Here is a 21751-nt window from a genome sequence, read left to right on the forward strand (position 1 = left end):
CGCGCTTCTACGTTTAAATGCCGGCATACACGTGTATGTTTCCTTTGTTTCTTTTTCCAATGAGGATGGTCGGGTGTACGGAGGAATCTACTGAATTGTGCGCGTACTGGTGTTGAAGTATGTTGGTCTTTCTCTGTACCCTTGACTAACGTTACCCACATGTGATGAGAATGACGTAGCGTTGAAAACTAGGGCATAACAGGGATGTACGCATGTTTACCTGATCTGAGTTCTATAAGGGATCTCGATGGAAAAGAAAAAAACCGACACTTTCAGTCACCCCGCTACGTATGTATGTATAGGCAGATAGATTGTCATACGCAGTTTCGACAAACGGATATGTACGTATGCGCCGCGTTGTAAGGTTTGTGAGCAATTGAGCGTCCGTCCGCCAAGCAAGCCTCATTGCATTTTGTCTGTCCTTCTCTCTGTCGTTGGTCTCTCATTTCGTTGACGTCGTTTGCGCCGTCCCCGTGTAGTCAGTGAAGATTGGCTGTAGGCGCACCAGACTCATATGAGTGAAGGGGAAAGGCCTTAGAGAGCCGGGGTGCTTTGCGTTAAGATAGCCGAGTACGGGAGGTAGCCCGGCACAATCTAACTTGACTGGCAAAAGAAGCAGGGCAAACTCCCTGTTTGATAGAAACATAGGCTTGTTTGCAGACAGGCACACATGACAAAGAAAGATGAAGCATCGGGTACTTGAATGGTGGTGTGGTGTGAGGCGAGGTAGACGCGGACGCGTCAGAACAAAGGAGCGGTGAACGCAGAATTGTGGGTTGCCTCGGGTACCTTCCTGTTGTATCAGCTGATCTTCAAAAAGTTCCAAGCCGAATAACGTTTTGCGTGGCTCGTGTATATGGTGCGTTCAATCACAGTTGCGAGCCCAGAGGAAAAACGGCGGCGAGGCATCTACATCCCTACGTCAAGAAAAAAAACATCATGCTACGCAGAAGCACTTCCGTTATCTCGGTTCCTGAGATAACCGAAGGGCATGCCCTCGTTCGCCCAAGTAGCACGTGCTAAGACCACCACAGTCAACGGTCATCGGAGAAGACCGATTTGCTTGGACCATCAGTACGACACGCCGGTGGCATCACGGTTGAACGTCAGCATGCATGTCCATCACCCTCACACTCGCACGTCGAAGGCACATCCGTGCTTCACGCACAGCCCGGCGCTACGCGAAATCGCTTCCGGCGGATGGTATTCAGACAGCACCAAGAAATAGTCAGCCCTCAACTTCAAACAAGAGACACTGAAGGCTTGTTTCATAAGGAAAGGGTGCCCCCTGCTCTCTCCCGGCCGGTACCCGTGAGATGAAGACGTAAGGCTTCGGTATGAGATGGCCGCTCATAGCCAGGAGTGTTCTCGAGCTACGTGTGTTGTGTGAAGGTATCGTCCCCGCACGCGCTTGCAGAATCGCACCTGCCAAACCCGTTGCACGGCGGCTCTCCCAGCAGAAGGGAGAGCTAAGAGCTACATTCTTAGGATCGCTCTACTCTACTCAAGACCGGAGGTCGGACGAATGTTGTTTTGTGCCCCAGACTGCACTAACTCACGTACGGTGGTCGGCCGTTCCTTGCCTGCCACGAGTTTCAGGAATCCGGGCAGATGGCACCCGATAGTTTCCGTCGGGCAACCCAGGGTAGTCTACTCCAGTGTCGACCTAGCCGGTGAACTAGCTCATTGTCCTTGTAGTGGGTGCCGTTTGTCTCCAAGGGTAAGCCCGCGTTCTTGGTAACAAATAAGAGGCTTGACGTCCAATTTTTTCCCAAATAGGTAACTAAGGACTCACCGCGCCCTTGCCATGAGAAAACAAGGGTACTCGGCACACACAAAAAGGCGGGCCTCGTAAAAGCTCCGCGGCCGCTCTCTGCAGTCCGATGCTGTACACTGGGAAGCCTGTTTGGGGCTTCGAATCAGCGACACAAGCCAGCCGAGTCTACAGCGGCAACAGCAACCAGTTGATGTACAACTCGTGCGCAGGGCCTGACTTTGTTCAAGAATCTCATGTTGGCTTCGGTGCGCACGAAGGAATCCCTGAAAATGAATGGACACGGGAGCCTATCCGTTTTTCGATTGCGTGCTTTTCCACGCGTACGGCTGCCGAGACTAGACAACGGTAGACAAAAGAGACAAGGCCGGTTGACATGCATGTGATACCGGCTCGTGCAAGATCCAAGTAAATCCCCAGAGAACCCCCCTAGGCCTAGCACGCCGGTATGACGCCAAGGCCTGCTGTCAGGGTCCAGGGATGAGTAGAAGAGCGCCAGCGGTATTGTTACATAGTGAGGGTGCACAAGCGCGCTCCCTGGTTTGCATAATCCCCTTACATGCGCACCCTTAAGTCAACTTGACGCGCGGAACCCGGTATTTTCACACTATAAAACCTGGTTTGTTTTTTTTCACATATTCCCGAGTCACCGAAAAGACTCGCTAGCGAGTACCCAAACCGCCTCTGTCATCTTTCCAAGAACCTCTGAACTCGGTTTTGCTTCACTTTCTCTCGAAAAAGGTCTTCCTACCGGCGTAGGACCAAACGTTTTTTCCCGAACCGTGAAAGGAGCGAGAGGGACCCAAGTCCCCGCCCATGTGAATCGTGGTCAAGCTTTTTGAAGTGGTTTGTTGGAGAAGACCTGCCCGTGCAAAACAGAGTTTCTGTCCGTCTTACGAAGGTAAGACAACCGAGCGACCCATGCTATGATTGCTCTCTTCACAAGATATCACGATGGCTCGTTCGTTCATTGATGAGATCTTTGTGCTCCCTCATCGTTTCCTTAGAGGCTGAGCCCACACCCACAAGGTCGATGAACTACCCAGTAGTCATCTTTCTCCCGCGAGGTCTCAGGCTTCTTTCATATCACTGGACAACCTTGAAAACTTGATATTTCGCCGGGCAAGATCGGATACTTTCTCAGTTGGAATCCCTGCCATCTGTTTCATCAAAGATTACGATGAATGGACAAACAAAAGTCGATGCCTTTCCTTACACGCGTCCTCCACGGTAAGAGGCTTCTGGAGGCTTGTGTTGTAGAAGTGGCTCCAAACGAAAGAGAAGAGCATACAGAGCATGCTGACGAAGGTGATGAACGACAGTAGAAGGGTCAAATAGGATTGCCTGCGTGTTCGCTTAAGAGCACGGGTGACACAGATGAGTCCTACGGCTCCAGCAGTTGCCGCGACTAGAAAGAAATTGAGGGAGTCAGCCCAGTTCAGTCTTCCAAGGGTGGCGTACTGCAGGACATTTGCCGAAGAAGTGAAGAAGATCATGAAATTCGCCGTAGTCACAGCAGAAAGAGAGTTCAACCCGATCTCAAGGAGCAAAGGTCCTTTGATGAGCCCGCCTCCAATACCCAAACTTCCCGCAGCAATTCCAGCAATCAAAGAAAGAAACGGATAGAAAACGACCGTTCTTGGAGACACCCAGCCCAACCCACCATGTTCTACTGGCGTGACTTCAATGCCGATCTGTTCTCGAAATCGCTTCGTCTGAAGCAGCCAGCGTCCGTACATGGCTGTCGCGAGCACATGGAACGAAATGAGGAAGTAGATGCAACCTTGCTGCCACGGTTCGCCACACGCTATAGCGATGGGTCCCCCCGCTGCTAAGAGACAGGCGATATTCACAAGAGCTGCAAAAACTAAATATAGCAGACTTGGCCAGGACGGATGTCTTCGTGATTCTAGCACTTCTGATCGTTCACGAATTAACTCTGCAGTTTCCACCGCCGATAATCCACGAAGAAGTTTGCTGTCCGCTTCTAGTTTTGCTGACTGCACGGGGGGTGAAGACTCGAGGAGCACACTGGGAGTCTCGATGAACTCGGCAACCGAGTGAACTCGAGCAGGAGGCTGCTCCGCCAACAGGGCAGCTGTCTCCTCTTCGCCGTCCTTGCGGGCGCCGAAAACGAAAGACTTCGATGCGGTCGGAAGGAGCGCTGTAAGGAGAAAAAGCATGTAGCAGCCAGTCAAAAGTGCTCAAGGACAAACTCTTTCAACCCCCGATGACGCACAGAGTGGGAATAGGACAATAGCAGCACTGCTATCAAAAGAGCAAAATAGACAGATAATGAGGACAAAGGCCTGTGCAACCCAGCAGGCATAAGTGATCCCCAACTGAACTCCGTACCTGACACATAATGGCGACCTAGATATGCTGAACGGCATGGACAGTATAACCACCCAAGCATGTCGAGACGTAGATAGGGCAACGGAGGAACAAAACAGACCCGGATAGAGAAGCCGAAACAAGGCATTTCTATACGCTAGCGACTACTAAGGAGTTCCGCTATCGGGAAAGAAAGAAGCACAATGGGGCCCTGCACGATGAGGGGCCCAACAATGCACAGTCAGTATTACATATTGAAGAATACCAATGAAGTAAAACAGCGCATGCTGTCGTATCAAAAGGAAAGTGCAGGCACAAAAGTGATTCCCGAGTACATCATCTTGACATAACGAACCAGGCCCCCCCCCCCCNNCCCCCCCCTACGATTGTGCTTCAGATGTTATTGTGTCCCTCTCCCTCTTTACTATCTCCGCTCTCTCACATGGAGACGCCTACAGCTGATCTCCACGTCTCCGACTCTACAAGTCCAAACTCAGAGAAGCGAAAGTGTAGATGTAAACACATGTTCGCGAGCAGGGGAATCTAACAACAGCACAGAAGAGCCGATCTCATCTCACCTTCAGTGTGTATATGTCTTTCGGATATAATACGATTCTCTTCTCGGTACTGCGCCAGTCCTTTTCTGGTGGTTTTATAAGTTGTGAAAGAAAGAATGAGAACTAGACAGACGATAATCTGGACATCGGTCATGACAATGTTGAGAAGAACTCCTAGAATTCCACCAAGGAGAGTACAGGGTTCCAGGATCGCAGCTAGTTCATAGGAAATCAAGGGCAGTTCCCCCGCTGGCTGGCGTCTTCCTAGGTTGAATAAGACAGAAACTAAGCACGCTCCGAAGATCGTAACTTTCGAAAGAGGCACAGCTTTGTGTACATCTTTCAAGGCTACGACATATCCTGGAATATACAGCGCCCCACCCCCTGTCCCGGCTGCTGACGCAAGCACCGCCGCTACGAAGATGCCCACAGAGAGGCAAGCCCGGACCCAGATTTCCATGATACTAAGTGGGGAGAAAGAGGAAGAAGACAAGTAGAGAGGAAAAAAGAAGCAAGTGTTATAACTGAAACAGACCCACTGGCGTCCGCCTACGTGAACAACAAGAAGAGAGAACATACAGAACGGGCAGCATGTCGAGAACAGGAGGGCAGAAACGCAGGGAGGACAAGCACCCAAGATGAAAACTGAGGATAAGGACTACGGAGACCCCCCCCTTTCCCTCCTTTAATTCAATGGCGAAAACCGCGTGCACTCTCGAATGAAAGAAATTTAGGAAAGATGGAGTATAAAACAGATCAATTACAAGAGAAGCAGAAAGACGACCCAAACACGGCGGGAGACGTCTCGATGAAATCTGACAGGTTCCCTTTCACGCGCCTGACCCAGTATGAGGTGGGCAAACTTGCTACAGACAGCCACGATAGAAAGGCACTTTCGCGGTGGTAGAGGTGAAGAAGACGGGCATCTGAAAGCAGATGCAACAGGTAATCAGAAAGACGTACCGAGAAAAAAAACGATACACGTCAACACGAGCAAAGGGACTCTTACACTTTCTCCAATTCCGACAGCACGAGGGCCGACGTTGACTATGCCGGATGGACCAACGTGGTCTCCAGCTGCGTCTTCGCAGTTTTGAGTGGTACAAAAGACTCGTCCGCTCTTTTTTCTAAGAATCCCCGAGAAACCGATGACTTGAAGCCTTCTCTTCGAGCGTTCCTTCGAATTGAGGGACGCACAGAAGAAAGGCTCACAGAATGGACAGAGGCAAAGCGCGGCGTGGAACAAATGTTAAACAATTAGAGATGACAGACCAGATAAGAAGACAGAATACGATGTTGACAATGGTGAAACATGGAGAGAGACTCGACGGCACCTAGCCATTACTGAGGAGGACGAAGAAGCCGTAGGCGTCGAGGCAACCAGAGGGGTAACGACGAGAAATCCGCAAACACCGTGAGTTAGGGGAAAAAGAGAAAAGGTCCATAGCTAAGACGAAACAAGCATCGGAGAGAGGCACCACCGATCTCTCGGAAGAACCACGGTGACATTGGCGAACAAGGCAATGACTGAAAAACCCGGAAACGCCTTAAAGGCAGCAGACAAAGCCTAGGAGAATACGGCGTCAGAACAACACCGCGCTTGCTCAGCCTGAGAAAATGTCTCCGAGAACAAAAGTCGTAGGTTGGTCGGGAGTTCCTCCCCAGAACACAGACCTCTAAGTTTCCTTAGGGCATCACGATTATTGTCTGTTCATCAGTCCGATCCCGACAGAGCTCTTCCCACCAAACCCTCAAAAGATTCGCTGGAAAAGTCCATGACTAAAGCAGGGGAAAGAAAGGCTAACCCAGGATAGAGTCAACGGAAGAGTTTGTGTCTGTCAGTCCCCGAAGACAGTACTTGACAAGTTCCATGCATAATGTTCGGTTGCAACAGTGCTCTGGAGAGGGCCAGGTGTCGGGTCGAGAGAGTAAAAGGTTCGACCGACCCCCGTGAAAGAAAGTGCAATTGCAGCAGAGACAGCATGCCAACGTATATACTTGTTAGCGTCGATAGTAGCGGCTACTAGGGTAAACCCAATGCGCGGGAAAAGCCGCTGCAGGTGATAGTCGCGCGGTCTAAAAGAGGCTAACACGAAGGGACATACATCGCGGGAACAGATCACTCGTTACGCACAAGACGCCGGGAACTGCTGACGTCGGATATCGGGAAAAAAGTCTCGGTGTCTCAGACGACAGAAGAAAGGGCCAACGAGAACTTCATGAGACAAATTGCGTGGCTGCCAGCTAGCTGACGGAGATGCTCTCCCAGCGACGACGGACAGCCTCCGCAAGTGGTTCTCCGCATGTCTCTCCCAGCTCTGGCGGGTAACCCAAACAGCTAGCCTCTCCCAGATAAGCATAACCTTGATTAGCTGTTTCTCAGGGTCTAGCGTCGTAGTTCCTTTCAAGCTAGGAAACTGTCCAAGGCTTGAAGACAGACAGCGGCAGTTGACGTTTACAGAGGAGCTCCACTGCAGCAGTGTCACGGCTAGACGAATGGGGGCGTAGCAATATATTGCACGGAATGTAGCACAAGCGGTCGCAGACCAACCGCCAAATGCTAAAACAAACTTCAAGGAGTCATACGCACACAGACATAGGCTTACCTAGAAGGTCCACGCGGACAGGTGTGGGAGGCTTTCACAGAACTGCTTAGGAGTCGTACTGGTCTGTCGTCAACAGAGACGGTGAGAGCCATCGGTTGGAGTACTGGTTTCTACGCAGGACGCATACCTGCTAGCGTACAACCAAAAAAGCCACCCTACCCTTCTGTCGGTTTACGAAATTTTTTCTCCTATTCTCTAGCACGCCAGTTCGGGTCATGTCTAACTGAAGCATTCGGAACATGGCTTCAGCAGCATACTTTTTCCCTAGCCACCTCATGACTATGCCTTCGACAACAGTAGAGCTTTGCACATTTGAAGGGGGAGTGTTTCTCAACCCCACTCAGCATTGTCTACCTCTCGTCCAATCCAGCGAGGCGTGGAAAACCATGGTCGGGCCACCTGGGTGCACGTCACAAGATCTTTGGCGAACCCCCTTCTCCCTACGATCTTCCACAGGATGATTGTCCGACACCACAGCCTTTCTGGAATATACTCAGACACCTAGGGTAACTGTCAACAGCAGCCACACTAGACAGCACGAAGCTATCACCCGCACGCTTCCGACGCACACGCGCGAGCACGCAAGTATGAATGCTGGCCGTCAATCTGCTAGAATGCCCGGTCGGCAGCAGAGTCCTATTTGGCGTGACGACAGAACTTGTCATCCAGAAGTCCGACACACATGGACGGCCCCCAGGTTCATCGCAGCGCCCAAAATCGTTATAGCTTCCCTTTGCCCTGTCTGACAGATCTTTCCCTGGAAAGTGGGGAGACTCTTCGTCTCGCTTTGTAGAGGGAAAGATTGCTATCTTGGACAGTGATTGCACCTGCAGCCGCTCTTTGAGTTCGAACGGGAAGCCGGCCGGCCAGACCTACGCTGCCGACGGGGCCTTGCACGCTGTTCTCCTAAACTGCAGATCGGCTCAAGTCATGTTGTCCGGAGTATGCAAACCTTACGGTTTGGTGGTTCAGCGCAACGTCAAGAATCGGATCTTCTCCGGGGAGGTCTTTATGCCAGTCCCCGATTTGTGCATCCCACAAAAAAGGGTTGGAAATATGAAAAAATAGAGAGTGAGGCCCGCTGCCGTTTTGTCCCGGAAACAAAACCCCGCCAGTCTCGTGCGTGGGACTGGGTAGTAAACAGGAAGACGGTTTTCTCTACTTCGGCTGCGCTTCAGCGACCCAGGTAACGACGCTGAGACGACCTGAGTGGCGTGTCTTGCAGTTGTCCTCTTTCCCTACACCCGTTGGCAAGCGTGCACCGCCTGGCTGTCCCCATGCCATTGCCAACTGCCTAACTGGGTGTGACCAGTCCTGCCGGCAGCAGAATGGCTTCTCATCTCCGAGTTCCAGCTATGAGCGGGATCTTTTCTCTTTACCGTCTTCACCCCTGTAGCACCCAAAATCTCAAGATCTCTGGATCGTCTGCAGTTCGGCCTCTCGCCAGTCAAGATCACCCTGGGGTTTACTCTAGCTGCCCGGTAACCTACATTGTACCTGCTGCTAATCAGCAGTTCACTGGCGTCGGGTCCGTTTCTTTGGAGTCTCCCCTCATGCTGCTAGGTGAGTCGAAGGTATGCGCAGGAAGCAGCCAGGATCTTCATCCATCATTCTGGGCGTCCCTTCCTTCTCCAGAGGTTTGTCTACAGCAGCCGTTCACGTCGCTTGACATCCATAGAAGGAAGGTCCCAGAGCAAGCAACCGCGTGAGAACGCTCACCGTTTTCACAGACTTTCTTGATCTAGGATTTCAGATGCACCGTGAGCAGCTACATTGCGTGGGATCGGATGCAGTTTCGCCCCGCAGCAACGAAACGCCGCCCGGTATTCTCTCTTTCTCCTCTGCTCGAGCACTGTCCAGTTTAGGCGAGTGAGACTTCGAGTCCTGGTAGCGATGCAGCTACTCCTCTGTAAGGGCTTTCATCGAAATAGGTTGCTCTCTAGAAGAGAGGGCACTGAGACCTGAGCCCACATCGGCTCCGCGTCAACTCACCCGCACCTCCGCGGTGTGCATGGGTACCGGACCGGGTCTGGCCAGTCTCTTGTGCTTATCATTTTTCACGATTACCTGGTCGTCTCCTCGTTTTGTTTTCTACTCAAAAGCTTTTCTTTAGCTGAAATCCCGATACCCCTGAGAAAAAAGAATCTCCCCCGACCGTGCCCTCCGCTGACGCACTGTCGTAGATTTGGCTCCTGCCGCGGCCTGCAAGAGTGACGACAAGCGAGCTGGACTGCGCAGCGTCTCCCCTATGGCCTTTCCTTGTCCTTCTGTCTTTCTTCTTCGCTCATCTATGCTTACTGAGGTGCCTTCACCATCGTTGTGCAGCTCGGACTGTTTATACCCCCCAGCACCCGGCGGCTGCGAACCCAACTGAAGCAGGCGCTCGAGACGGATCCTCTAGCTACTACAGCAGACAGGGGTTGGACGCAGGAGTGAAAGTTTTCCTAACATTGGGACGAACGACGTGTGCCTGTTGCTGTTCACAAAGTAGCCTTAGTAGACTCACCGGCAGGTTCTCTACGGTGGCGACGTGCTAAACAGAATCCTGTTCCCAGGCTTTTTTCTCAGTCAGCTAGCTGGCCGCCAAGGAGACTGTCCCACTCTGGGACCGAGGCAGTCCACGCTGTTCTCGAGGGGGCTGGACTTTTTATTTTCAGTTAGACGTGAAAAAGATCAGCAACCCCATGTTCTTTTGTCTTTTTCTTTTTCCAGTGGTACTTTCTTTGTTTAGTGTATGCCGGAGTAGGATCGGGAGAGACAACCAGTGTCTCTCCAGTCTGAGGGAGGTCAACGGTGTAGGCCACAGGTACGGCAGGGTTTCCTTTTCCTTAAATAACGGTTAGGCAGGTTTTACAGAAAATCCTGTACTGTCGTTAGTCAAAGCGCGCTAGACGCTTTGTTTACTGCCCCTGAGCTCTACTAGCTTACGTCTCATTCACTCCCTCCTCTTCGGCTGCGCTTGCTAGCTCCACGAAACAACGCGGGAGATTCGCTTTCTTTTCCGTCCAACTTCCTCGCTCCTTCGCGTCCCTTGTTCCGTTTTTCTTTTGGAAAGTCCGCCCGCTCAGGTATGATGTCGTGTTTCTCATCTTGGGTGTTCTCATTCTTCTCCCCGAGTTTAGCGCACAATTCAACTAAGCCGGACGGTTCCCTGGCCCCTCCCCTCCCCCGATGAGAGACATGTCTTGTGGTGAACTTTCTTTCTTGGCGACGAACTCTCGTGAAAACCGCATCTCTTCTTTTCTTTGAGGAGTTTCTTCTTTTCTTCACGTTCCACTCTTTCACTTGTTCTCAAGGGCCACCCACAATCGTCTCTTCCGCGACTCCTTTCTCAACCTCTTGCCCCGTACGTCACCCGTGGCCTTGGCAGCGAAAGCCTCTGTTGTTTTCCCAGTCTCCTTCCGAGTTTTCTTTCTCTCTTCACGAAACGACCCAGACACTCCCCTGTCTTCAGCTCAAAGTCAGCTGACGGGTTTCCTGGTGTAGTCCTTTCTTGACAAGGTGTCTTGTCCGATGATTTTTTTTCTCTATCTGTCTCTCTCTCTCTCTCTCGACGAAGACCGGAGCAGAGTCCTTCATTTCTATCTTTGTAACTCTGGCTTCGAGACGATGAAGTGTACCTTCATGAGAAGACGTGTTAGCTTCTTACTGATCTCTGGAGGGGCTCGATCACTCCTGGGTGGAGCCTCCTCAGGTATCTCTCTTGTTGTTCTTTTTCCGTTTCCTTCGCCGTGAAGAAAAATTACCTGAAGTGAAGCGAAACGGACAGGGCCTCTCTCTTCAACTCTCTTTCTTTCCAACATGTCAGCTTCTGCTTCTTTATCTTCTCCTAGCTCGTCGGCCTTCTCTTCTTCCGCTGGGAGAGGCCAGTCATCATCACCGGGAGGAATCGACTCATCTTCCTCTCTTCGCAGTAGACGAAATTCCCAATCCGATTCGAGAAGTGGGCCCGGATTACCGTATAGCTCTCTTAGGAGCTCTAGTATATCTAAAGGAGAAAGTGAAGGAGGCTCATCGTCTGATTATGGCAGAGAATCGAGTCTTCCACAAAAGTCTAACGATAGTGGCGAAGGAATTAAAGAAAGATCGCCTTCTGAATATCGATGCTCTTATGATGGATCCAGCTCTGAAGGAGGAAGAGAGAGAAGCTCTAGTCAGGATGTCCTAAGTTATTCTCATTCGGGCTCATCTTCGTCCATTGCTGAGAGTTCTCCATCACGTCCAGGGGGCACTCTGCACTCATCGGGGAGATTCTCTTCTGGTGTCTTTCGTAAGTCACCTCCATCTTCTTCTTCGTCTTCTCGTCGATCAAGTGCTCTCTGTTCTTCTTCTTCCGCCTCTTCTTCATCTCATGCGAGAGCCTCATCTGCTTCCTTCTCGGGATCTAGAAGTGCTGGCCCCCCCTCTGCCTCTTCTTCCTCTTCTTCCGCCTTCTCTCCCTCTTCATCTTCTTCCTCCTCTTCAGCCTCTGCTGAAGGAACCTACTCTAGCCAGAGAGGAAGTCATAGCAGTAGTAGTAGAAGCAGTCAAAATGCTTCTTCTTCTTCCTTCTCGACCCATAGGGGAAATGACGAAGCAGTCCCAGAATGCCGTGTACGCCCATCTCCACCATCTTCTAGCTCTCGAGACAACAATCAAAAGTCGTCACAGAGAGAGAAGAAGGATCAAAGTCAACGTAAAGAAAGACGTTCATCGTCTTCTCCTCATTCGAAATCCGTGAGAAATCTAGATGAATGTTTCATTTGCAATCCACCATTTACACACCATTCTAGTCACCGTCAAGCTAACAAGGCATGTCTACCCTTCTCAGGTCGGGTCGAGCCGACGTGTCTCTTCAATCACCATCAAGGATATTCTTCTTCTCCCTTGCGTATCGACTTAAGAGGACGACGAGAAGAAGAAGAGGAAGCAAACCATTGCAGTAGTAGAGGTCCATATGAGAAGAGACAGAGAAACGCCTCTATGTGCGGTCATCCCCCTGCTGGAGTACTGCGTGCTGCTGAAGGAGGGAAGAGATGTAAAGACAGCATTTCGTCACGATGTTATCGGACGTCATCCCTTCCTTTCTCTCTTCCTAGTCCTTCAGCTTTCGTTGACTGTGAAGACCCTCAGTCCCCCTCCTCTTTGAGAGATATCCCTATCAAAGCCCAGAGGCTTGCTCGCACCATTCCCCGTTTTCATGCGACAAGTTTTCTTACGGCACCTCGCAACAAGAGGAAGCCTTCTTTGCCTTGTTGTTCTTCTTCTTCATCTTCATCTGTTTCCTGTTCACATGGTCCTCAAGAGGGAGGAGGAGGAGGGGGATTCAGGTATCAGAGTCACATCACTAGTAGCACAGGAGAAGGGGGGAGAAGACTACGAGAGAGAGTGAGTTGTACATCTTCTATGTCTTCTTTAGGTTGCTCCGCTAGTTTGTCTCCACGTGTCTTAAGTGGCTATACTCGTGTGGAGGGAGATCTGACTTCACCTTCTCATAGAGGAAGACGTCGACGTGGTGGAAGTGCAATCAGTGGGAGAGTATCTCTTCATCCCACCCTAGGTAGTAGTAGCAGTAGGAGACCTCGGCGAAAACGACGTCCTGGTCTTTCTTCAGAGGAAGATGAAGAAGAAGATCTCATCTCGGATTGTAGTGGTATTAGTAGTCACGCCACCTCATCCGATCTTTATGTTGATCTGAGCCGAGAACTTCGTCTCTTCGACGCCTTGACGGCAGTCCAGAATCCTATGATTGCCCCTCATTGCACAGAACATAAATCTCTTCTCCCTGACGAGTTTGCTTGCCCCCCTGTCTTTCCTCCTAAGTCCAATCAACCCATCTCCTCTTCTTCTTCTTCACCTAGGAGATACCCTGTTTCTACAACTCAACCTTCTTCTCAGCCTCTTTCATCGTGCTGTCATCATACAGAGGGCTCCGACGGAATCAAGGGGAGAGATCGGTGCCACCAAGGGAATGATCGACCTTATATGACAGATGATAATGTCAAGGGGGGGAAAGGAGAAGGAGGCAGTCCTTCACCAGAACGACGAACATTACCATCCCCTCCATGCTGTCTTGAGATACCCAACCCATTATCGTCTATGTCGTTAGAGGGGAGACGTCAGAACGACAACAACCTTCAAGCTTCGCCTAAGAGTAAAGGACCGTCGAGCTCTCTCTATACACCTGAGTATCTCAAACAGTTACAACAGTTAAGAAAGCTTCTTGCTGAGGCCGCAGGTAACCCGTTAGTCGAAGCTGCTGTGAATGCGGCGATTCCTTCCACGACCAATGATGGGGGTCCCTCCTATGTTATGAACGACGAGCGAAGTGCATGTCATTGGGCTGCTCTACGTGCTCGTATGGAAGCTCACCAGAAGACTCTTGAAGATCTTCAACGTAGTAGAGAACGACGGATACCTGGTTATGATGACGATGATGAGGGAGAAGAAGAAGCTCGTGATGAAGAAGAACAACAAGGAGAAGAAGACTTGCAACGCGAATTTAGAAACAAAGGGATAGATGGAAACAGGGAATCTCTGCAGAATCCCAACAACCCTGAGAGAGGACACCTCCTCGGATCGAGTTCACGATGTCTCATGAACGATCAGAAAGGTCCACGACAAGAAGGAGGAAGTAATGCCTATAACGCAGCCATGGCCGCTCCAAATCTTCTCGACAACCGAGAGGGAAGAGGAACAGGTATGGGTTGCTGTGATGCTTGTATAGAGGATGAAGAAGAAGATAATAGTCAAGTTGGTGAAGGAGAGCGGGGAGACCTCGCAAGGGGACTGTCGTCGTCACATGGGGTACAAAGAGAACAAGATGAGAAGCCTCCACCTAAAAGTCATCATCTCATGAAACTACCGAGGGATCTAAAGAACGACGAACCCTCTGTCGATCAATTACAAGCATTTCTCTCGACATTTCCTAAGGAGGATCATCTTCGTCGATCTTCGTCAGGGGGTGGCGCCCCCTCCTCAACGTCCCCCCATTCAAACAAGGAATTTTCTCATGAACGAGGAGAAGCCTCCCCCGAGAGTCTATGCAGGGAGGCGTGTCCTACAGTCGGGAGACCATCTAATGATGATGTTTGTGTAGATACAGGGGTGGTCGGAGATTCCTTGTTCTTCTTATCTCCAAGTGAAGAGAGAACAGGAACAACAAGAAGAAGTTGTCGATGTAGAAGAGAAGAACAAGGAGATCACTGTATCCCACCTCCCTTTCTCAATAATGGGAGCTCATCTTCTATAGAGAGTGATAGTCAAGCAGATCCTTCTTCATGTTCTCCGCGTCCGAAACAACAAGGCTGTTCACTTCTCGGTCTTGATCTTCTTAATGAGTCGAGTGAAACAAGTAGACACCTACCTAGCGTAGACATGAAGACGCGAAATGAGCTACAGCTAGGAAAATGGATGGGCTCCCTAGGAAGTAAAGATGAAGAAAAGAAAGCCGCATGGACAGGACAAGGACCCAGTGTCGATGCTTTTGATCGTGTAGAGCTTGTCTCTAGGCGTCTGGGCCTTCAAGGGGGAATGAAAGAAGATGAAGAACATCAACAACTCCGTCAACCACAGAAACAACCTTCTCCTCATTCAACGTCCGGAGTCTCTCCTGCCGTAGGACCTCCCCAAGGCCTCCGGGAGAGACCCATCCAAGGCAAAGCCACAGCAGACCCTGGCGGAGGGGGGGCAGCCGCACTTTCATCTTCTTCTTCTTTATCATCTCCTCCTTCAGGTGTCCCTTGTTGTTGCCCTTCTTCTTCAGCCTCATCTCATGCAGGTCTTCAAGGCCATTCATCACCCAACTTTCCTTGTTCTAAGGACTTGAATTCTTCGGAGAAGAAGTTTTGTTCTTCTTCTTCTTCTACTTCGCCGCCTCTTCTTCACAAGAATGAAGCGTTGAAGACATCCTCAGCCTGGGCTAAGTTAACAAGCGATCTTGATGCCTATCGCTGGAAAGCTCTTATGCAGCCGTCGAGTACCTTCTTAACTCCTTCTCCCCCTCTCGATGACTGTAGGCGGGCAACAACAGGAGAAGATGAAGTCGCCATGCTGAAAAGAATAGGACAGCGAGAACGCGAGAGTGAAGACGAAGAAGATGATCATAGCGACGACGGAGGGTTTTCTCGGAGAGAAGAAAGACGACGTGGAAGAAAAGGAGATAGGAGTGAGGAGAATGAAGATGAAGAAACTCGAGATATTTTAGAGGCCTATAAAGCCACAAGAGTCAAGATTCAAGCACGAAGTGACGAGGATGCAATGTATGCAGCAGTCGCAAATGCTGTACATGAAGGGCAAAGAGTTGTCGGACGTTTAGATCACGTGAGCGAGCGATTGCTTCATACAGCTTTAACTAGCCATCCATCCAAGGGAGATAAAGACGATTCTTCTATTCCCCACACCACTCTTCTCCTCGAAGGGGGAAAGATCCTCGAGAAGAAACTTACCTCTTCTTCTTCTTCATCCTCTTCTTCTACGTGCTGCTGTGAAGGTGACGGAATAGAAGGAGGGGGAGTTGCAGGACGTTTCTCCGAGGCCCCCACAACTGCAGCAGCCCTTGTAGTTTCATCATCCTGTCCTCTTGGGAGTGAAGAGACGTATTTCCTACGCCAGCGTGTCTTTGAGCTTGAGAAGAGTTTATGTCTGAAAGAAGAAGAAATTGGGAGAACCATGCAAGCTGCAGCTGAAGCGAAGGCGGAATTGAAAGAATCTAGACAACGTCTTCAAGAAAGTCGATCAGAGGGCCTGGTCGCCACAAGGAAAGCTCAGGTGGCCTTGAAGCTGATACGTGAACTTCAGAAACGAAGGAAAGAAGAACGTCTAAAGACAAGAAAGTTAAGAGAAACTCTCATACAAAAAAAACGATCCCAAGGAGAAGAAGAAGATGAAAGTAGAAGCGGAGAAGGTGATGGTGATACAGAAGATAGTCATCATGGAGCTTCGACAAGCAAAACTGAAGATGACATGTCTTCTCTATCTCAGAGCGAAAGAACTCACAGGAACCACACCACCCGTCATACACCTTCTTCTTCTTCCTCTTCTTCTTCTTCTTCATCTTCTCTCTCTAAATCTCGATCTTCTTCTTGTTCCTGCTCATCCTCCTCTTGTTCTTCTTCTTCCTGTTCCTCTTCGGGGGTGTTTTTACCTGATGAAGATGAAGATGAGGATGACGATCTCCCGGAGGAGCTTGAACAGCTTCTCATGGAAGCGCAATGCCATGCGGAGAATGCTCTCTATCAGAAGGAACTAGAGGGACTCCAGAGCGCCTTAGCTAAGCGGGAAGCCCACGTGAAACAACTCGAAGTGAAGGGTGAGGCTTTACGAAATGAAATCGCTTTTCTGCAGTCGATGAATGAGGAATTGAAGAAATCCAAAGAAGATGAAGAAGCTCAGCTCTTAGGTGGATTAAAGCAGCAGATCAAAGATCTCGAGATGACCGCTCATAAGCTATCGAATGAGAAAGAACAGTTACGCCAAGAGCTCGATCATGTAAGAGGTTCCTTTTCGAAGCAACTTGCCTATCTTGAGACAATGAATATCCGATTAGTGAAAGAGAAAGAGCTCTTTGTGGATCAAGCCGAAACCATCAAGCGCATGCAAGAAGAAGATATACACAGACTTGAGCGAGAGACCCATAGTCTACGTGAAGAAAAAGAAGCCTACGAATGTGAGCTACGAAATCTCTCAACCGCGAAAGCCATTGCCGAAACTACCTGCGAAGAGCTACGCCAACAGAAGCATAAACTCTTCATACAACAGGAAAGACTTCAAAGTAACCTAAGACAGATCAGAGAACAAGCGCACCATCTGGCTCGAAAGAAAACTACGAAAGGAAGAGAAGGAGCAGGAGCAGGAGGGGGGGGGGATAGAATCATAAGAGCTGGAGGTGAAAGGAGAGAAGAAGAAGAAGACAACAACCACAGATCAAGGAGGGGAAGGATGGTGACCGGTCATCAAGAAGGATCGTCTCCCCAGAGAGGGGAAGGAGGAGAGAGGAAGCTGTCAGGGGGAAGAAGAAGACACGAAGTAAGAAACATATCGACCATGGGAGAAAGATAAAAGGGGGGGGAACACTGAATGAAGAGGAGGCCCACTAGGACCATCAACCAGGCAAACATGCTGGCACGTGGCGGTCATTGCACCATGTACACAGATGAGTGTATACATATATATACATGCATATACGTACATAGACATAAATATAGTACATGTGCGTAGGTGTCTACATACATGGATGTATCCATACATATACCCAGACATAGATATATATACATATATCTATATATGCACACATATGCCTATATACGTGTACGTGCATCTACCATACGTGTATATGTGTGTATTCATATAGATCCCTACACATACATATAGATTTACATATATAGGAGAAGGGCGAAGAAGAAAACTAGCCAAGATGACGTACAAGAGTATATATATGAATAGTATATGTCTTGTATATATATATAGATATATAGATATATACATATACATGTATGAGTGTTTACATTCTGAATTCCTCTTCAATAAGCAGATAATCTAGAGCTATTTCCACGATGTGTATACAGCCGAACTCCTCTTTCCCCTCTCTTAGTCCGAAGAAAAAAGCACAAATTGAGGTATCCCTCGAGAGATTTCTGCTCATCTCACGTGTCTCAGGAAGTTTCTTCGCTAGTCGTCAGCTAGCTAGCTATCTAGCTGAAAGAGACAACTTAGTTCTTCACCTATGTCGAGTAGCCATAGTGATAGACTCCTCGTCCTCCTCCCCCCCTGTTTGTCATTGATATTCTTCTACGCATTCTTCTTATCTTCTCTTGGACTGTCGTGTCCTTTTCTCCCAGTATACGTCTTTACTTCGTGCATGTCTATCGGCTTATACATGAGCGTCGAGTGGTATGATGTTGTCGATACAGAAGACGGAGGAATCAGAAAGTTACGAGACACCAAGTAGCTGTACATACACTCAATCGGCGAGCTCGTCATCCGCGCCTTCATCGTCTGATTCCATGGGAGTAAGCAAAGTCAATCAGACTTTGGAGAGACTTTCCTTCTTTCATACTCGATGTCATATGTACAGTATTCTTCTTCTCTTTTCATCCGCCCCCCCTTACTGCCTTTGAATTCTTTCTCTTCTCCTGTACCTCCTCGATCCATCTTTCTCTTAACATTTGTTTTAATATGAGTTTCTTTCTCTTCTTTTATCTGACCATTAGCTTCATCTCTTTGTTTCTCTGAAGAACTCTTTCCTAGATGCTTAGGTGACTGGCTAGCTGCTGGCTTTATGTCTAGTTTTTGTCTCGTACTATCTCAGATACCTTCCCCCCTTCTCCTTCCTCTTTTGCTGTTGTACTTCGATGAGCTCAAAGCCTAGCTACTAGAGACCATGGAGTGAATTGCATCCCGAAGAAGATGTTTGCCCGTAGCCTAGAGACTATGAAAACAACTTGAAGAAGCGAAGCACAGAGGCATAAGTCGGTTTAATGGTGACTGGGTGCTAGCTAGGTAGCAGTAGTAGTAGTAGGACTAGACACAGACACACGTGTCTCGCATATGTATATACGTATCTAGGCGACTCGCATGTTCATTCCTAGTGAAAGACATGGGGAGAGATGCATCTCTTGGCTCTTCTTGTACTTGTGAGGTCCTTCAGTAGATCTCTTGAGACATGTGTGTGGAGATTAAACATACACTCGTCTTTATGTGGAATCGTTCACTCTTTATCACGTGTGAAACGCACATGACACCTGTATATCTCTGTCCATCTATCTAGGCCGTTACTTACGTAGATACATCCATGCCTATATACATGGACAGATATGTACGCATACGTATACATACAAACATACACATACATAATCCTGCACACATACATATTGTTTTCTCTTTTCATCGTCTCTGTCTTTCTCTTTCTTTGTTTCTTTCTTTTCCGCTTTAGCTGCCTCTTCATCGTGGCAGTCCTCGCTCGAGAGGAGGAGGAGGAGAAGAGGAGGAGGGAGGGACAGGAGTCTCTTCAACGCAATCGTCAAATATTTTTTCGAGTGCAAGGGCGACAGGAAGTTCATCTACCTACCCACATACATCTACACATCATGTAACCCAGAATCGTCGAACCTCTTCTTCAGATATGCCTTCTTCTTCCTCTTCTTCCTCTTCTCTTTCTTTTCCATCTTCATCTGGTTCATGTTCTTCTGCTTCTTCCTGTGAAGGAGAAGAAACTCTTCAAAGTAGCCCTCCCAATGGGTCCTCGAGTCATACCTCCACATCTCGTCAACCACATCCCCCTTCACGCTGTGTTTTATCTTCTTCCGCTTCATCTCTTGTTCCTCTCAGTGACAGGAAGACGGATGGGAGCCATAGATCTTTTCACCAGCATGATGAGATGAATAATAATACTAATACTAGTAGTAGTAGTAGTCATCATCATCGTCGCTATCAACCCCCCCCTTCTTCTCCGTCGAAGGGCTCATCAGGTTTCTTTGAGAGAATTTCGTCTCAACTTCAAAGCATGCGTGCAGAATCTGAGCGTCGACAGAAAAGAGGGGGCTCATCGATTCCTGATACACCCCCGCCTCTATCGACATCGACGTCTTTTCTTGATCGTGAAAAGAAAGGAACGAAGACGGAAGGAGGTGCTGACAAAGCAGGAGGGAAGAACCGATCCTCTAGAAGAAAAGATCGACCTTCTTCTCATCAGAGAGAAGAAAACGAGGAAGAGAGGGGAACCCCTCATTCACTCTTAGATGACGAACCAAGCGAGCATACAGATGTCGCACCTCGACAAGGGAGTCAAGCAGATCAAATAGAGAGTCGATCCTATCTCGATCGTCGTCATCCTCGTCGCCATACAAAGAAGGGGAGAGATTCCTCTTCTTCTTCTTCGCCTCTTCATAAGAATCACCAGAGTCCAAAGACCAATCATGCAGGCTCCGGCATCCCTGCAAAGATCTATCTGATCACAACAGGAGATTCAGAGAAAGGAGGGAGAGGTGCCACTCGACAAACTCTTGCGACGAATGCGATGATAGCCCATATCGATGATCCAGCTCATATGCAGGGTCTTCCCTCGAACGCCACAACACAAGGAGGTGGAGTCCAATCTAATTTTTCGACGTTTTCTACAAGAAAGAAGAAAGAAGACCGAAGCACTTCTTCTGCTCTGGGGAAGGGGGCTCCGTCAGGTTCTGCCTTTTCTTCACCTCGATCTGCTGCAGGTGGGGGTGTCTCCCCTCGGTCGACGCCCGGCGGAGACAGGAGCCCTTACGTCATAGGGACACCTGAGAAAGAAGAAGGTGAAAGAAGGAAGAGAAGAGATCAAGGGACAGTTTTGTCAGAACAGCAGGAAGGAACTGCAAGAAAGAAAGACGACAAAGGAGAAGATTATTTACGTGGAAAAGAAGATCAGAGGAGAAGGAGAAAGAACGGGGAAGATGACGATCATGAGCTGTCGTCTTCTAGAGGAGGAAAAGGAAGAGAAGGACATGAGAGAGGACAAGGAAAGAGTCGAAATGAGAGAAGTTCACAAGGGGAGAGAAAGAAGAACCGGGTTTCTTCACAGAGAAGGAAGGATGAGAACGGCGACCATCTCTCCGTCTCTTCATCTATGCATGCGCCAGGAAGAAGAAGAAAAGAGCCGGTAATGAATAATGAAGAAGAAGAGCCATCGATGCTCTCTTCAACAGAGGGTGAAGGGCGACACGAAGATGAAGAAAGAAGTGAGAGAAGTCACCTCTCAAGAAGGACCGAAGTAGAAGAAGAGATGGAAAATGAGAACGAAGACGAAGAAGAAGAAGGGGTAGATGAAACAGAAGAAGAAGAAGGAGAACGAGAGAGTGCTCTTGAAGGTGAAGAAGAGGATGACGAGGCTTCCGCCTATTCTTCCTCATCGTCGTTGTCCTTCTCAGCAGAGAAGTGCACGCCCTATCAAGCAAATCGAGAACAAGAAGAATCACGTGAAGGCTCACAAGGAGGACCTCCCCCTGGCTTTCAGTTTACTGACCCTTCTTCTTCTTCTTCTCTTTCCTCTTCTAGCAGAAGCTTTACAGAGTATTCTGATGAGTCTTCTATGCCAATAGCTGAAAGGCTCATCCGTGACTGTTCCTCGTATCAAGGGCATTTAGAGGAAGCAGAAGAAGAGCCAGAGAAGGTAGAAAGCGTGGAAGAAGATGAAGATGAGATAGAGGGAGAAGAAGAACAAGATGATCGCCATTCTTATCCAAACAGTCAGCACGAAGGAGATGTAGAGAGAAGAAGACTAGAAAACAAAAGAGGACAGGAGGCAATGAATACGAATAGGAGAGGGAGAGAGCGGGTCTCACGTCAGAATACAAAGGACGAGAAGAAGAACAACAGGGATCGAGGGGAAGGGCAAGAAAGAGGAAAGAATAAAAGAAGAAAGAGGAAAAATAGCCAAGTGTTGAAGACCTCAACGACGTCGACTGAAAGTGATAAAGAAGACGCTGAAACACAATCAGGTGATGGGTAAGTCTATATCTATCTATCTTTAA

The 21751-nt window shown here is 49.0% G+C and overlaps 2 protein-coding genes across 2 annotated transcripts; one reads left to right on the top strand and one right to left on the bottom strand.

Annotated features, from left to right (window-relative positions):
• Positions 1 to 917: 917 nt before the first annotated feature.
• Positions 918 to 6953, bottom strand: CSUI_001683 (sulfite exporter protein). The gene is made up of 2 exons (XM_068061888.1): positions 4687 to 6953; positions 918 to 3938 (listed from the first exon to the last, which is right to left on the bottom strand). The coding sequence occupies exons 1-2, from the start codon at positions 5240 to 5242 to the stop codon at positions 2950 to 2952; spliced, it is 1545 nt and encodes a 514-aa protein (XP_067926140.1). The 5' UTR covers positions 5243 to 6953; the 3' UTR covers positions 918 to 2949.
• Positions 6954 to 11104: 4151 nt separating this feature from the next.
• CSUI_001684 (uncharacterized protein) lies at positions 11105 to 21729 on the top strand (the record flags this gene model as incomplete). The annotated part of the gene is made up of 3 exons (XM_068061889.1): positions 11105 to 17276; positions 18161 to 18259; positions 19183 to 21729. Coding segments are annotated over 3 exons (8817 nt in total), but the record flags the coding sequence as incomplete, so codon positions are not given.
• Positions 21730 to 21751: the final 22 nt, after the last annotated feature.

This window comes from Cystoisospora suis (genome assembly GCF_002600585.1).
Source record: "Cystoisospora suis strain Wien I chromosome Unknown contig_672, whole genome shotgun sequence".
NCBI classification, from domain to species: Eukaryota; Apicomplexa; class Conoidasida; order Eucoccidiorida; family Sarcocystidae; genus Cystoisospora; species Cystoisospora suis.

What these genes read in the sequence shown, in the direction of transcription:
- CSUI_001683 (XM_068061888.1), bottom strand. Translation starts at nt 5,242, where the DNA reads ATGTTCTCTCTTCTTGTTGTTCACGTAGGCGGACGCCAGTGGGTCTGT. An exon ending in AAGACATATACACACTGAAG is followed by an intron (nt 3,939 to 4,686) that starts GTGAGATGAGAT and finishes TTCTCCTTACAG; the next exon opens with CGCTCCTTCCGACCGCATCG.